Source organism: Chenopodium quinoa, unplaced genomic scaffold (genome assembly GCF_001683475.1).
Source record: "Chenopodium quinoa cultivar QQ74 unplaced genomic scaffold, ASM168347v1, whole genome shotgun sequence".
Classification (NCBI taxonomy): Eukaryota; Viridiplantae; Streptophyta; class Magnoliopsida; order Caryophyllales; family Amaranthaceae; genus Chenopodium; species Chenopodium quinoa.
The window spans coordinates 6,957,177-6,970,547 of NW_018744304.1; the positions used below are offsets into that span (position 1 = coordinate 6,957,177).

At 36.3% G+C, this 13,371-nt stretch overlaps 1 protein-coding gene across 1 annotated transcript; it reads left to right on the forward strand.

Annotated features, from left to right (window-relative positions):
- Positions 1 to 209: 209 nt before the first annotated feature.
- Positions 210 to 13,371, forward strand: LOC110695773 (alanine--tRNA ligase-like). Its single transcript, XM_021873007.1, has 23 exons — positions 210 to 588; positions 1,110 to 1,348; positions 1,464 to 1,604; positions 3,599 to 3,745; positions 4,031 to 4,183; positions 5,784 to 5,913; positions 6,779 to 6,875; positions 7,019 to 7,139; positions 7,469 to 7,528; positions 8,399 to 8,449; positions 8,536 to 8,631; positions 8,831 to 8,932; positions 9,062 to 9,184; positions 10,168 to 10,305; positions 10,397 to 10,468; positions 10,556 to 10,631; positions 10,732 to 10,874; positions 10,978 to 11,086; positions 11,173 to 11,360; positions 11,518 to 11,607; positions 11,711 to 11,902; positions 11,990 to 12,169; positions 12,927 to 13,371. The coding sequence occupies exons 1-23, from the start codon at positions 243 to 245 to the stop codon at positions 12,999 to 13,001; spliced, it is 3,069 nt and encodes a 1,022-aa protein (XP_021728699.1). The 5' UTR covers positions 210 to 242; the 3' UTR covers positions 13,002 to 13,371.

Genomic DNA, 13,371 nt, shown 5'->3' on the forward strand with positions numbered 1-13,371 from the left:
CCTCGTGTCGTGCTGGGCCGTGCCGACGGGTCGTGCTGGCGTGCCGGCCCACGTGCCACGTGCCAAAACTGAATTTATTGTTCACGATACGGCCCACAGGTAGGCCGCCGTGCCATGCCAGGCCGTGCTGGCGTCATGCCGGGTCCGTGCCGCCCGCGGCACGGCCTGTGCCCACCTTATGCGTGAATTTATCATTAAGCAGATTGGTTCATCACAAAATCTTAAACACAAAAATCTAATGTATGAGGGCTTATGCTAGAGGAGGGTTTAGCTTCTTCATCTTCAACTTCACTCAACGTCAACGACCTCTTTTAGCCTCCACTACTCTCTCTCCTCCTTCAACACCTCTTCATTTCACTCCTTCTTCCCATTTCAGACTCTGGGTATCCCACAAAACCACGTTTTCTTCTTCATCTGTTCAAGTTATGGGGCTTCATTCGGAATCTGTTGATGGGGTTTCCTTGGAATGGCCTGCTAAGAAAGTTCGAGACACTTTCATCAAGTTTTTTGAAGGAAAAAGCCATACTTTCTGGAAATCTAGCCCCGTTGTTCCTGTTAATGATCCCACTTTACTGTTTGCTAATGCTGGTTTGTGTTCTTTCTTTCCTTTAATTTTTTTTTGATTATTATTGTTTGAGTATGAATTTGATTTTGTAAATTAATCTGTCTATTGGGTAATTAGGTTTAATGGGTATTTGATTGTGTGCAACCCATATTACGTTTCGGGTTAACTCGTTTCGGTCTTGCTAAATGGACTCTTCATCTTCCTGCTGCGATTTTTTATTGGACTGTTTTTGCTTTGCAGAACACCATCCCAGACTTTTATAATTGAATTAATAAAAAATAATGAATCATCAAATATTGTGTTGGTAAGAAATTGGGGAAAGAAGAGAGGTTTGATTGGGTTTTTTTTTTTTTTTTTGGGAGCATGGAGGGGGTAGGCGGCAGAGAGCAGATGTTGAGGATATATGCTGTTTTTCATGGTGCGAAATGATTAGCTTTTAGTCTTGTCGACGTTATTGAATGAGGACATATGCTGGTTGTTTATAAGTTAGTGAACATGCCATTTATATCAAGGTTCATAAAAGCATAATTGTCTGATTGAACAGGTATGAATCAGTTCAAGCCGATTTTCTTGGGGAATGTTGATCCTAACAGTCCTTTGAGTGAACTAAAGCGTGCTTGCAACACTCAGAAATGTATTCGGGCTGGTGGGAAACACAATGATCTCGACGATGTTGGGAAAGATACTTATCATCATACATTCTTTGAAATGCTTGGCAATTGGTCTTTTGGAAATTACTTTAAGAAAGAGGCCATTGAATGGGCTTGGGAACTCCTGACCAAGGCAAGTATTTTCTGTATGCTGCTTTTAAGTCTACTTGTTATCATATTGTGGAAAATGTGTTGGTTTATAAGAGTGGGGCCTTTAAGTCTAATTTGCGCTATCATCTTGCTGACAGGTTTATGGCCTCCCTGCTGGTCAAATTTACGCTACCTATTTTGGTGGAGATGAGAAGGCAGGGCTTGCTGCTGACACAGAGGCCAAGGATATTTGGCTCAATTATTTGCCTCCTGAGCGTGTGTTACCTTTTGGTTGCAAGGTGTCTTTTCTTAACTCTTAACAGAATTTTATCTCTGTAATTTTATGAGTTGAACTTGTAATTTTGGATGTAGAAGAACAATTATTACTACAACAAGGTCCAAAAAACACTTTTTTTTAGCACATATTAAAAGTTCTTTCATGAAGTGTCCTGTCCCCTTTTATGATGTGTCTGAGACTCTGAGGGTTTGATTCGTGGAATGCTGGACCCTCCCAGCTGCTCCTAGCTGTCATAGGTGAATGGTCAATTCGAATCAATTAATTATTAATTAGGCCAGTTGCTAGGACCTTCAAACTTTGTATAATAGTACTCCGAATACAGTGTTTCTATAGTTAAGTTATAGTTCCTAGTTGTATCACACAATTGAAATTGTTTCCTTGTGATAGTGGTAGCTGCCATTTTATAAACTAATCGGCTTTGGTCGCTGAATGAATCCTAAAAAGGGGTTTTGAATTTGGTCAACTGGTTGTAGGATAAATATGCACATGTAATACTTTTGAGTAAATTACAAGTCATGGGTTGTCATATGAATCATTTTATTCTTAATCACCTGTCTTAAGTAGACAAAAGATAAGGTGATGCATTAATTTTTGTATACAAAACAACAACAATCAAACCCTTAATCCCTAAGACGGGGTTAGCTACATGAACCAAAATTTTATCTCCTGCACTCACTAACCATGATCCTCTCCTTCCATTCCGTTTATTCCAATGTCATATGCTTCTGCAAACCCAACTTTTTCATGTCCTCAACTCTTTCCGTCCAAGTCATCTTTGGTTTTCCTCTATCTCTACCTCTTCTGAGATACCCCTGATTCCAACCCTCTACTTTCCATACTACTTGACATGCCAAAGATGACTGTTATTTATATTGTGACATCCTAGGTTGCTGTAAGATTTACACATTACAGCCTGATTAGCACAACTACGACTAGATAATTTAGGCCAATTTCCTTATACTCCCTCCGTCCCATAATAGTTTGTGTTTGTGTTTTTTCACGGTATTTATGAAATAGGAGGAAAAAGTGGATAAATTACATTAATAAAAGCAAATAGTACAATCATAGACGTAAGTTAGAGAGAGAGAGTGGAAAAAGTACAAAGCATGTGCAAAATACAAGAGTAAGTTAGGAAGTATAATGAATAAAGTAAAAAAAGTTTGGGTATAATGGTATTTACATACTTCCTCCGTCCCTAAATTACATTCCTCTTTCTAGCATTTATTCCTCACATAATAGAGAGAAAGAGGAATGTAATTTAGGGACGGAGGGAGTACTATCCAAAAATAGAAACAAAAACAACATTTTGGATACCCTAAATAGGAAAATAGGAACTATATTATGGGACAGAGGGAGTTTATTAGTTTGAATGGGGGAAAGAAATTTTCTTCTCTTCCACAATTCCATTCATCCTGTTCATTTTACAATCTCACTTTTGCAAAAATATTTAGGAGTTTCAAGAATCTATTTAAGAATTTCTGCAAGCTCTTTAATTAGTCCAAGAAGTATGTCTTCAATTCAAATGACATACTTCTCAAGATGGGAAGTACCTAAAATTTTACCTTTTAATTGATGTCATCCTGAACTCTCTCATATAACTTGGGACATTCCTAAATGGAAACCATGTGACTTTCTCTGCTCCATATCATCAGGTCACCTCACAAACTTATCTCATTAAATAATGTCAGTTAAGAAATCGATGCACTGTTATTTGTAAATTGTAAATACTAGTGCACTTTGTCAGTTCTTACTTCTTAATACAAATGATACCAATGGAGTAACTAATATTATTTAATACTAGTGCATAAATTTTAAAAGCAAGTTATTAGGGAAGGAGAGGTTTGCAATTTATTAAGTATGTCTAAAGCATTTCTGAGCCATTTGATGATTATTTTGAATGCCTTGTATTAGAGTTTAGGCTTGTATATGTTGATTATTGGTTCTTGCTTTGTAATTCAGTTCTAATTTATATGGCCTGATGTTTGTATGGAATAGGACAACTTCTGGGAGATGGGTGATACTGGTCCTTGTGGGCCCTGTACTGAGATTCACTTTGATAGGATTGGCAATCGTGATGCTGCATCACTGGTTAATAATGATGATCCAACATGTATAGAGATTTGGAATCTTGTATTTATTCAGGTATGCTTTTGCCAAATATATTTTATGGAGTAGGCCTTGTTTCCTGTAGTAAACTCTGCAACCAAAAAAAAAAAAAACAAAAAAAATTTCCGTACTCTATATGCTATTGTTCTTCTATTGAAAATGTTGAATATCTTGGTCTTTGATATTGATCTGCTGCCCATCTTTAAAATTTTTATTCTGCTTTATGACAAAGGAATTTTTTCATTTCAGAGATTTACTCCCCAGACATTTGGTTTGCTGCTAAAGTGCTAATACATGGCTTCTTTTTTTTGTGGCTTACAGTTTAACAGGGAAACTGATGGTTCCCTGAAATCCCTTCCTGCAAAACATGTTGATACGGGAATGGGTTTTGAAAGATTGACATCAATTCTTCAGAATAAGATGAGTAATTATGATACAGATGTCTTCATGCCCTTGTTCGATGCTATTCAGCAGGTAATCAGATGACTGAAAAACATTTTATTGTTAGGTATTATTTGAAGCTAAGGTTCTTTTTTTTCATGGTGAAGCTAAGGTTCTTTTATTTGATTGTTGTTACAGAAAATATCCTCCTGGTAGTTGGACTTAATCTTTCTGTGCCAATTTGTTTGATAAATTTAAGTTATTCAGACTTGTTATATGGTAGAAATTTTTTTGATGAGCTCTTTGCTATAATGCTCAGACTCAGATACAAATATCACACTTGGATATGAGTCCCAGGAGGCTGGCGTAGAGAACTCTTAGCCTATAATGGGGGATGAGCACAACTGCACTAGGATCCTTTCCTTTAGGATCTTTTATTATAACAAGGATCCTTTCCTTTAGATCCTTTATCATATATGTATACACAAGTATAAAATTATTAATTTTTCCATGTTAATCGAAAATTGAATTGTGCATATCCATTTTGGGAGCTTCAACTCTTCAAGTGACGTATGGATACTTGAGCTGCAATGAATAGCCAGAGCAGGTCTTCTGTCCTTCCTTTAAGGGTGCATCTTCACGGCCATTATAGTTATTGTTGGTAGACTATTAGTTAAGTATATATTTGTCAGCTGATTAATACTTTATTCCCCTACTTTCGACTTCTGGTTGTGCTTAGCTGTTTTCACATACAGGGACAGATATTCTATAGGGGCCGTCTGAGCATGACCCCTAATAGAAAACTAAATTAATTTTACCTGTAAGAATAAGCTTGCTGATCTGTAATTGAATACTGATTTTCTTTTATTTATTTGTGGATCTTGGGTGGGTGGGGGGAGGGGGATTGGGGAATATTATTTATGCTGTTCACTTATACATCGGATACTACTAGAAGGAAGACAAGGGTGTGTTACTTATTACTAGATCTAAGAAATCAAATCTGAGATAGGTGGGAGTTGGGACAATATTGGATTAGCCTTGTCGCTGCTAAGGGTATATGAATGCCCCATGCTTGCCTACTTAGGCTGTGGGGTTTATGTGCGCCACTGATCAGTAATCTTACTGGAAGCACGACCTTGTAATTAATTGCTTGATTACTTACTTTTCCAACTTATGAAACAAATTAAAGTGGATATTTTAACTTTATCCTATTTGGCCTAGAACTTTATTATTAGTATGTTATATGCTGGTCCAGAAGCTACTTAGGGGGGGGGGGTACGTTTATTTATTTGGCCAAGAATTTTTTTATCAGCATGTTATATGCTGGTTCAGAACCTACTTAGGGGGGAACAGGAAGTGTGCATAATAGCAACAGTTGTAGTTCTACTGAAGCTAGTTCAAGCAGGTCTTCTTGATGATCGTTTCTGCATTTGGAATTGCATGGATTTCCATTGAGTTTTTCTACAAAAGAACTCTCCTTGCTGCTCAAGCTTGGTCAATGTTAGGCTTTCTGCTTTACTTGTGGCGTTTGTGATGAATTTTGGTCTCAGTTCTGCATGTGCGTGCTGTATTGTATCAGTTAATCATATTCTAGGTTGGATATATCTTAATGCAGCGTGAACCAATGGTTTGGATTGAGAAATCAACCCTTAATGAGCTCTAATTATTGTCCTCATCTTTAAATTGCATTCAGGCAACTGGTGCTCGCACTTATTCTGGAAAAGTTGGTGACGATGATATAGACAATGTTGATATGGCCTATCGGGTTGTTGCTGATCATATAAGAACTCTCTCTTTTGCGATTGCTGATGGTGCTTGTCCAGGTATAGTCTGAAGCATGGTCCTATTGCTCATGTATCTTTAAATACTGCTGACTTGCTGTTCCTGTATAATGACAAATCTTATTTTTTGTTTGAATCTTTATGTAAAAGTTACATGTATACTTAGTGACTATTATTGTAATGATAAAAGTAGATGACAGCTGATCAAAAATTCAAAATTCATGAAGTATGGATTAAATACTTTGGTGATTGTTTAGATTTTGTCTTAAACATGCACAAAGCTTAAGCTATTCATGTTATATATCTCCGTTCAGCTTAGCTCCAATCAGTTCACTCAATTCCTAGTTTCCTTCTCTTATAAACAATTCATTTCAGCTCAGTTCAGTAAATCAGATTAGGCCCTTAGCCCTGAAATTATATGGATGTACTATTATGGTAGATTAGTAATTATAGGTTGGAATCTGATGCTAGCTATACAAAATTTGATAATAGTGGATAGTTGGATATTTAAGGCTTCATGTGCGGAACTAGAGGCAATAAAGTGGTGGACCTTAGTACATTTCAGAATACAATCATATACTTCATCCGTTTCTATTTAGTTGACGCGTTTGATTTAGACGCATATATTAAAGAGAGGAGAGAGAGTGAGAGAGAATGAAAAAGCAAGTGGGGTAGCTTGTAAATGCTAGGTAAAAAATTTACCCCAAAAGGAAACTTGTCAACTAAAAAAAAAAACTTCCTAAAAAGGAATACGTGTCAACTAAAAAGAAACGGAGGTAGTACTTGGTAGTAGATAGGATTACGTCTCTCGTGTTGAGTTATATTTTGGGTTTTATGTGATTTGAAGAAAAATAGTTGTCATAACATGCATAGACAGACACTTCACAAAATTTTACTTGTACCACAGGTAATGAGGGTCGTGAATACGTATTAAGGCGCATTCTTCGTCGTGCTGTTCGTTATGGAAGTGAAGTACTAAACGCCAAGGAAGGGTTTTTTAATGGGTAAGAAAGAACAACATACTTTTTATTCAATCATTCTTTTAGCTTGTGCTAATTATCATTTTCCTTATTTTTTTCTCATGAATTATGCTGCATTTTATCCTTAATTCTATTCCCACAAACACGTAACGCATGATTGGCTGCAGGCTTGTACCTACTCTGGTGAATTTGATGGATGATGTTTTTCCGGAGCTGAAGCAGCATGAGAAACATATCAAAGATGTCATTGCAGCTGAAGAGACCAGTTTTGGAAAAACATTGCTTAAGGTGAGGGAAAAAAAATTGCTCGCAAAGACATGTTTGTTTAGTGGCAAAGCTATAAGGAGATGGGAAACAGTTTATGGGTGTAATATTGCTATCTATGCTATAGAATTAAGGGAGTTTTGCTATTAAATTTGCTTACTCTATGCTTAACAACCAAGTGGTGGTACATAACATGGTCAAAGTCTTTAAAGGAAACCAGGAACTGCCATTTCAAAAAAGGAATTTTTAAAATCCCAGATTAGATTAGGTCTAGCTGAATGCTGTAGTAGTTTGTTTGAATTTATGGCTAGGTGTACTTTAACTCTTACTAATGATGATTAATATGTAACCAGGGAATCGAGAAATTTAAGAAGGCTGCCCAGGAGGTTGATGGGAAGACATTGAGTGGCCAGGTAGAATGCTTTCCTTTGGTATTTGCGTCTGCTCCTTTTCTACTGTGGGTGCTCCTGGCATGTGCACTCTTTGATTTTGTGTATGATATTCCTATGAGGGTTTTTCCAGTTGCTAAATCCACTTTTCTACAATTTTTCTGTCGTTCTTCTGAACCTCTGTTTTCTCCCCAAGATATTATCTTGCTGCTGTCTGAGACATTTTCACTAATCTTGACTCTAAATTGCTTGGGATTTAGTGTGTACACCAGCTACGCTACGACTTGACCATATTGGAGTCAACTAGTGGTGAAGTTATTCATTGAGCTATTATTGTGGGGAAGTTTTCTCTGATAGCCATAGGCATAGGTAGTATTATAGCAATACAGCATGTGCAAGTACATCAGTACCTCTGCTCTGTAAGTAAACAGAGCTACCTTGTACAGGTGTATGAGTTCACTATGACCATAAACTAGGCTGTATCAAGTGTCAACCACGAAGCCATCCGCATTGCCCACAAAAGTGGTTTTGTGACTACATCCAAGACTTAAAATCCTACTTAATGTTTTGAGTACTCACTAATCTTAAAACAAATACTTCAGTTGAGAGTCACCGTTGGATTATCCAATACCATTTAACCCCTGCTACAAACTGTCACATTGACAGTATATAGCTATATGATTGATTTTAAATAATAGTACCACTTTTTTTTTTTTTTTTTTTTTTTTTTTTTTTTTTGAGGTGGAGAAAGGTGAAGTTGTAAAGTGATGGATTATCTGAGAAATTTTTTATTATCTTTTGTCTGCAGTTATGCAATGAGGCCATGGTTTCACAAGTTAGTAAATAGCTGTTACATAATAGAGCTGTCAATGACTCCTAAATTGTTTCTTGCAGGATGCATTTCTGTTGTGGGACACATATGGCTTTCCATTAGATTTGACCCAGGTACTTGGTGTGTTTTTTATTGCTTACATACAAGTGCAATCATTCCGTTTTGTACTTTTTGACTCCTGAATCATGTTTCCCTCTAGTTAATGGCAGAGGAAAGAGGTTTAACTGTTGATACTAAAGGTTTTATTGATGCTATGGCGGAAGCAAGGGAAAGATCAAGAAGCGCTCAAAATAAGGTGTTTTTTTGCCTAGCGTCCAGAACTGTAATTACATCGTGTTAATAGGAAACCTGCATTTTAAAATTCAAATTTCATGTCTCATGTGCATTGCTATGAAAGTTTAGTTCTTGAGACACAGTAGTAATGCAGTTTTCTCTATGTTATGAGTGGATGGATATCTATGTAAAGCTAACTCCGTCACTTTGATATCCTATAGCAAGCTGGTGGAGCAATCACAATGGATGCAAATGCTACGGCAATGTTACATGTTAAACAAGTTCCAACCACTGACGACTCTAGCAAGTACATCTGGTTCAAGGTTAGTGTATTCATTGTATATTCAAGTATTATCCTCTGTTGATGGAAGTTAGAAACTTTATGGCGTACATCACTTGTATAAAGAGGAACTTGATAAAATAATTTTCTTGCACAAATTCATGTATTTCAGGATCATGACAGCACCATTCGAGCTGTATACACTGGATCTGAGTTTTTGGATACTGCTGAAGCTGGCCAGGAAATTGGTGTTGTTCTGGAGTCCACAAGTTTCTATGCTGAGCAAGGTGGTCAGGTATTAAGATATATACTAAATTTCTGGTAAAAATTTAGTTGCTCAATTGGTCAATCATGTATCACTTTCTGGTCTGGTTATAGATAAATATTTTCTGATTAGTAGGTGTTCCATTTGATCTCAACTGGCACGTACATGATCTTAAATTAACTCTTAATCATTTTATTTTTCTATTTTTTATTTACAATAAAGCCATTCAATTCTTCTGTGTGCTAACTGCTAATTCACAATATTTTGTTGAAAAGGAGAGCTTTTATGCTCATTGACAATGAAAGTATTTCATCAAACGCTGCTTCATATTATATTTTTTGTAAATTTATGTTTATACCAGGATAAATATTGGTGCTAGAATTTGTGTCTGATGTTGTATTGAATGTAATTTGGCTGACTAAAACTGATAAGACTAATCTCTAAAGTGCCGTTACAGGCTTACAGCTAAAGGAATATAGTTGGTGTTACATTAAGAGTTGGCCTACATTTAGCAGGGAGTGCATTTGGTTATTCTTTTGCTCTGTTGTTTCTGTTCATTTTTATAGATTCAATATAGATGCTCCTGCACCTTGCAGATGTAAAATGTGTTTCTTGTAAGATTAAAGGAAGACTTAGGAAGTTAAATAGGAATGTTTTATGTGCTGATGAGTTATGTGCTTCATAAAGCCACACAAATTTGAATTTGCTCTAAATTTTAGGATAATAGCTTGAATTGTTGAAGTTATTTTGTGGCATATATTGGTTTATATCGCCACCTTACGTGGCAGGGTGAGAGAATAGTTTTTATTTACTGGCTCCTGGAATTGAGTAATTGATAAGAATGTCCAATCTGTTTGGATACACTGACAGTTTATCTTATTTATATTGCATGACTTATTAACTTTAAAAGTTTGAATGCATATGGTTCTTGTTATCTAGTGGTTCAATTGCACTGTATGCATACAAACATTGTACCAATGTTCAGGTCTCTAATTTGATCTCTTTTGATTCAGATATTTGACACTGGATCAATTGATGGCCCACATGGTAGTTTTAAAGTAACTAATGTCCAAGCATTTGGTGGTTTCGTTCTACATATTGGTTCAAGTGAAACTGGTAAATTATCTGTTGGTGATAAAGTCACTTGCAAGGTAGCATTTTTCACTATGATACTCTTCCCATTAGTTCCTGTAGCCCATGTTCTGCTTTTCCTTCTCACTTCTATATAATTTTATTGTACAGGTGGACTATAATAGACGTCAACTCATTGCCCCCAACCATACCTGTACTCACATGTTAAACTTTGCTCTCAGGGTAGGTTGCATCCTATTTAACTTGTATCTGTTTGTAGTTGTGTTCTTGTGTATCCTGTCTAATTGCTGTACATTTGTGGATTTGCAGGAGGTTCTTGGGACTCATGTTGACCAGAAGGGATCTATTGTCCTTCCTGAAAAATTAAGATATGATTTTTCCCATGGTAATGAATCTTCGGTGATGCTGGTAGTTTAGTACTAGTAGGTTGTTTGCTTTACCGCCAAAATTTATATTAATTTGAAAGCCATTTCTTTCCTCAACAGGCAAGCCTGTTCAAAGTGAAGAATTGAGGAAAATAGAAAGCATAGTGAATGAACAAATTAAAGCTGAATTAGATGTATATGCAAAAGAGGCAACACTTGCTGATGCCAAGCGTGTAAATGGTCTTAGGGCTGTATTTGGGGAAGTAAGCTTCTGTTCTTTTGAAACCATGTGTTGATGTTACATTATTATTTCAGTACGTTCTTTTCATTATCATATACCCAGTGAAAGACTGCTTGATGTTACAGATTTACCCTGATCCTGTGAGAATAGTATCGATTGGGAAAAAGGTGGAAGATCTCTTGGCTGATCCAGAAAAAGAAGAGTGGTCACAATACTCTGCTGAACTTTGTGGAGGTATGATGTCTTGTTGAATTTTTATGTGCTCCTTTTCAAAGATTTGAATTATTTTGTACTGAAATCTTGTATTTTGGACTATGTAGGAACCCATATATCTAATACAAAAGAAGCTAAGGCATTTGCTCTTTTATCTGAGGAGGGAATTGCCAAAGGAATTCGCAGAGTGACTGCTGTTACATCTGACATTGCATTGGAAGCATTTAAATCGGCATGCTCCCTTGAGCAAGAAGTGATTGATGCATCAAACATAGAAGCAAGCCTGCTAGAGAAGGTTAGTTTGAAATATTATTATGTCTTTCTTTTAACACTTAATCGATCTTAGCCTTCACAGTGCTGTACTTTATAAATGGTTGTCATTATATAAGCTTCCTGTTATAGATATCTGTGCTGTTTGATGAGTGTTAATGTATATATCTCTTTTGGCTCAGAAAGTAGCTGCTCTGAGAAGCAGTGTAGATGCAGCACCCATTCCAACAGCCAAGAAAAGTGACATTCGGCTAAAGATTTCCTTGCTTCAGGTTTTGTCTTTGTTCTGATTAAGTATACTAGCTTCTCTTGCTTGTTCTCCAACTCAATGACCTTCTGCATATAGTTTCATGTTTATATCCTTGTTTGTGGCAGGAACAAGTGCGGAATGCTCAGAAAAGATTGGCTGCAGAGAACCGTCAAAAAGTAGTTGAGACTGCCAGTGAGAAGGCAGAGGCTGCTATTGCAGAGGGGAAGACGTTTTGCATCTCTCGTGTTGATGTTGGTGTAGACGCATCTGCTGTCAAAATCCTCAAGGAAGCTATACAGGAAGTGATACAAGAGAAGGTTTGTGGCAATTGCTGTTTTTTCCTTTGTTTTTATGGCTTTACATGCATTGGGTGCTTACTAACTTTGCTTTGTTGGGGTGAGCAGAAGCTACCAATCATGGTCTTTAGTGTGGATGAATCTGCAAATAAGGCTATTGTTTATGCTGGAGTTCCGAGCAAGGATAACAAATGTGAGGGCTTAGAAGTGTCTGAATGGTTAACAGTTGCTTTGGGTCCACTAAAGGGAAAGGGTGGTAAAGGAAAAGGTGGTCTCGCTCAAGGGCAGGTTAGCAACATCTTTTTCATTCTAAGTTATGAATGCTTAATTTCTGCTGTTTAATATGATTTTCATATTAGTTGAGATTTGGACATACTCCTTTCGTTTTTTTTTTTTTTTTTTTAATGCATCACTTGCATTTACTTGGAGTTTTAGGAGAGCTAATTTGTTTTAATATTATATTATGCAAATGGGAAAGTGGATGATTAATTTATTTGAATAAAAGTACAATGGGGACCATTAGAGAGAGTATGTGTTAGAGAGTAGTTTTTTAATTGTTTAAGTGGAGACCACGAAAGAGGGGGAAATGATAAAATATTTTGAGTGGGGTATTAGAGAAGAGAGAAAAAAAATAAATATGGTATAAAGTTACAAAATATAGAAGTTATGCAGTTAAAAAAACACTCCTAAATGGCAAGTGATGCATTAAAAAAAAAAAGATGAAGTATTACGCTTGTGCGTAGTAAGTAGGATTAGAACGATCTGTAATTGTGAAGTATGATGTCGTCTAGAGTTCAGATTGAAATGAGCCAGGTCAGTGACTGTCCTGGTTCCAGCTCATTTATTATCTTGCTCTGAACTTTTTTGGGACTAGTTGCTCAGGCAAGCATTGCAAGCAGGTCTATTCAGCAAATTTAATCAGGAGACATGCCTAGGAAATTAAGCTTTTGCAAAATAGTTATTTTAGTTTCATTACATGTATATGCTATAACTAAATTTTACTGGTAAACAAAAAATCTAATGAAATGACATTTTTGCTCTTCAGGGTACTGATGCATCAAATGTTGAGGAGGCCATAAAACTGGCAGTCAATTTCGCATCTATGAAGCTGAACTGTTAACTGCGTATTGACTATTGACAAATCAAACTTTGTAGCTGCCTTTGCAATTCTAATTGATGTTCCTTGCCCTTCATCCCTTGGAATTTAAGCAAGATTTACGAATATGGGTAATATTGAGCCATTTATACGAGAAGGTGGCGTGCTGTGCTTATTGATAGAATTGAATTGTCATTCATATCATATACTAAATATACTAGAAATTTGTTTACAGATTTTTAAGAAAATGTAATTTTACCTTCGATATTGGGACTTTTACTGAAGCTGTATATTTAACCACTAATAGAGCTACCCAATATTTTTGCAGCCTGATGGAACAACTGCTGTTAAATTTAAATCTTAACATCTATTGGAGCTCTTTAATTTTAAGTTA

Coding starts and splice junctions, on each gene's coding strand:
- LOC110695773 (XM_021873007.1), top strand. CDS start 243: ATGAGGGCTTATGCTAGAGGAGGGTTTAGCTTCTTCATCTTCAACTTC. Junction 5,914..6,778: donor TGCTGATGGTGCTTGTCCAG/GTATAGTCTGAA, acceptor CTTGTACCACAG/GTAATGAGGGTCGTGAATAC. Junction 10,875..10,977: donor TTAGGGCTGTATTTGGGGAA/GTAAGCTTCTGT, acceptor TTGATGTTACAG/ATTTACCCTGATCCTGTGAG.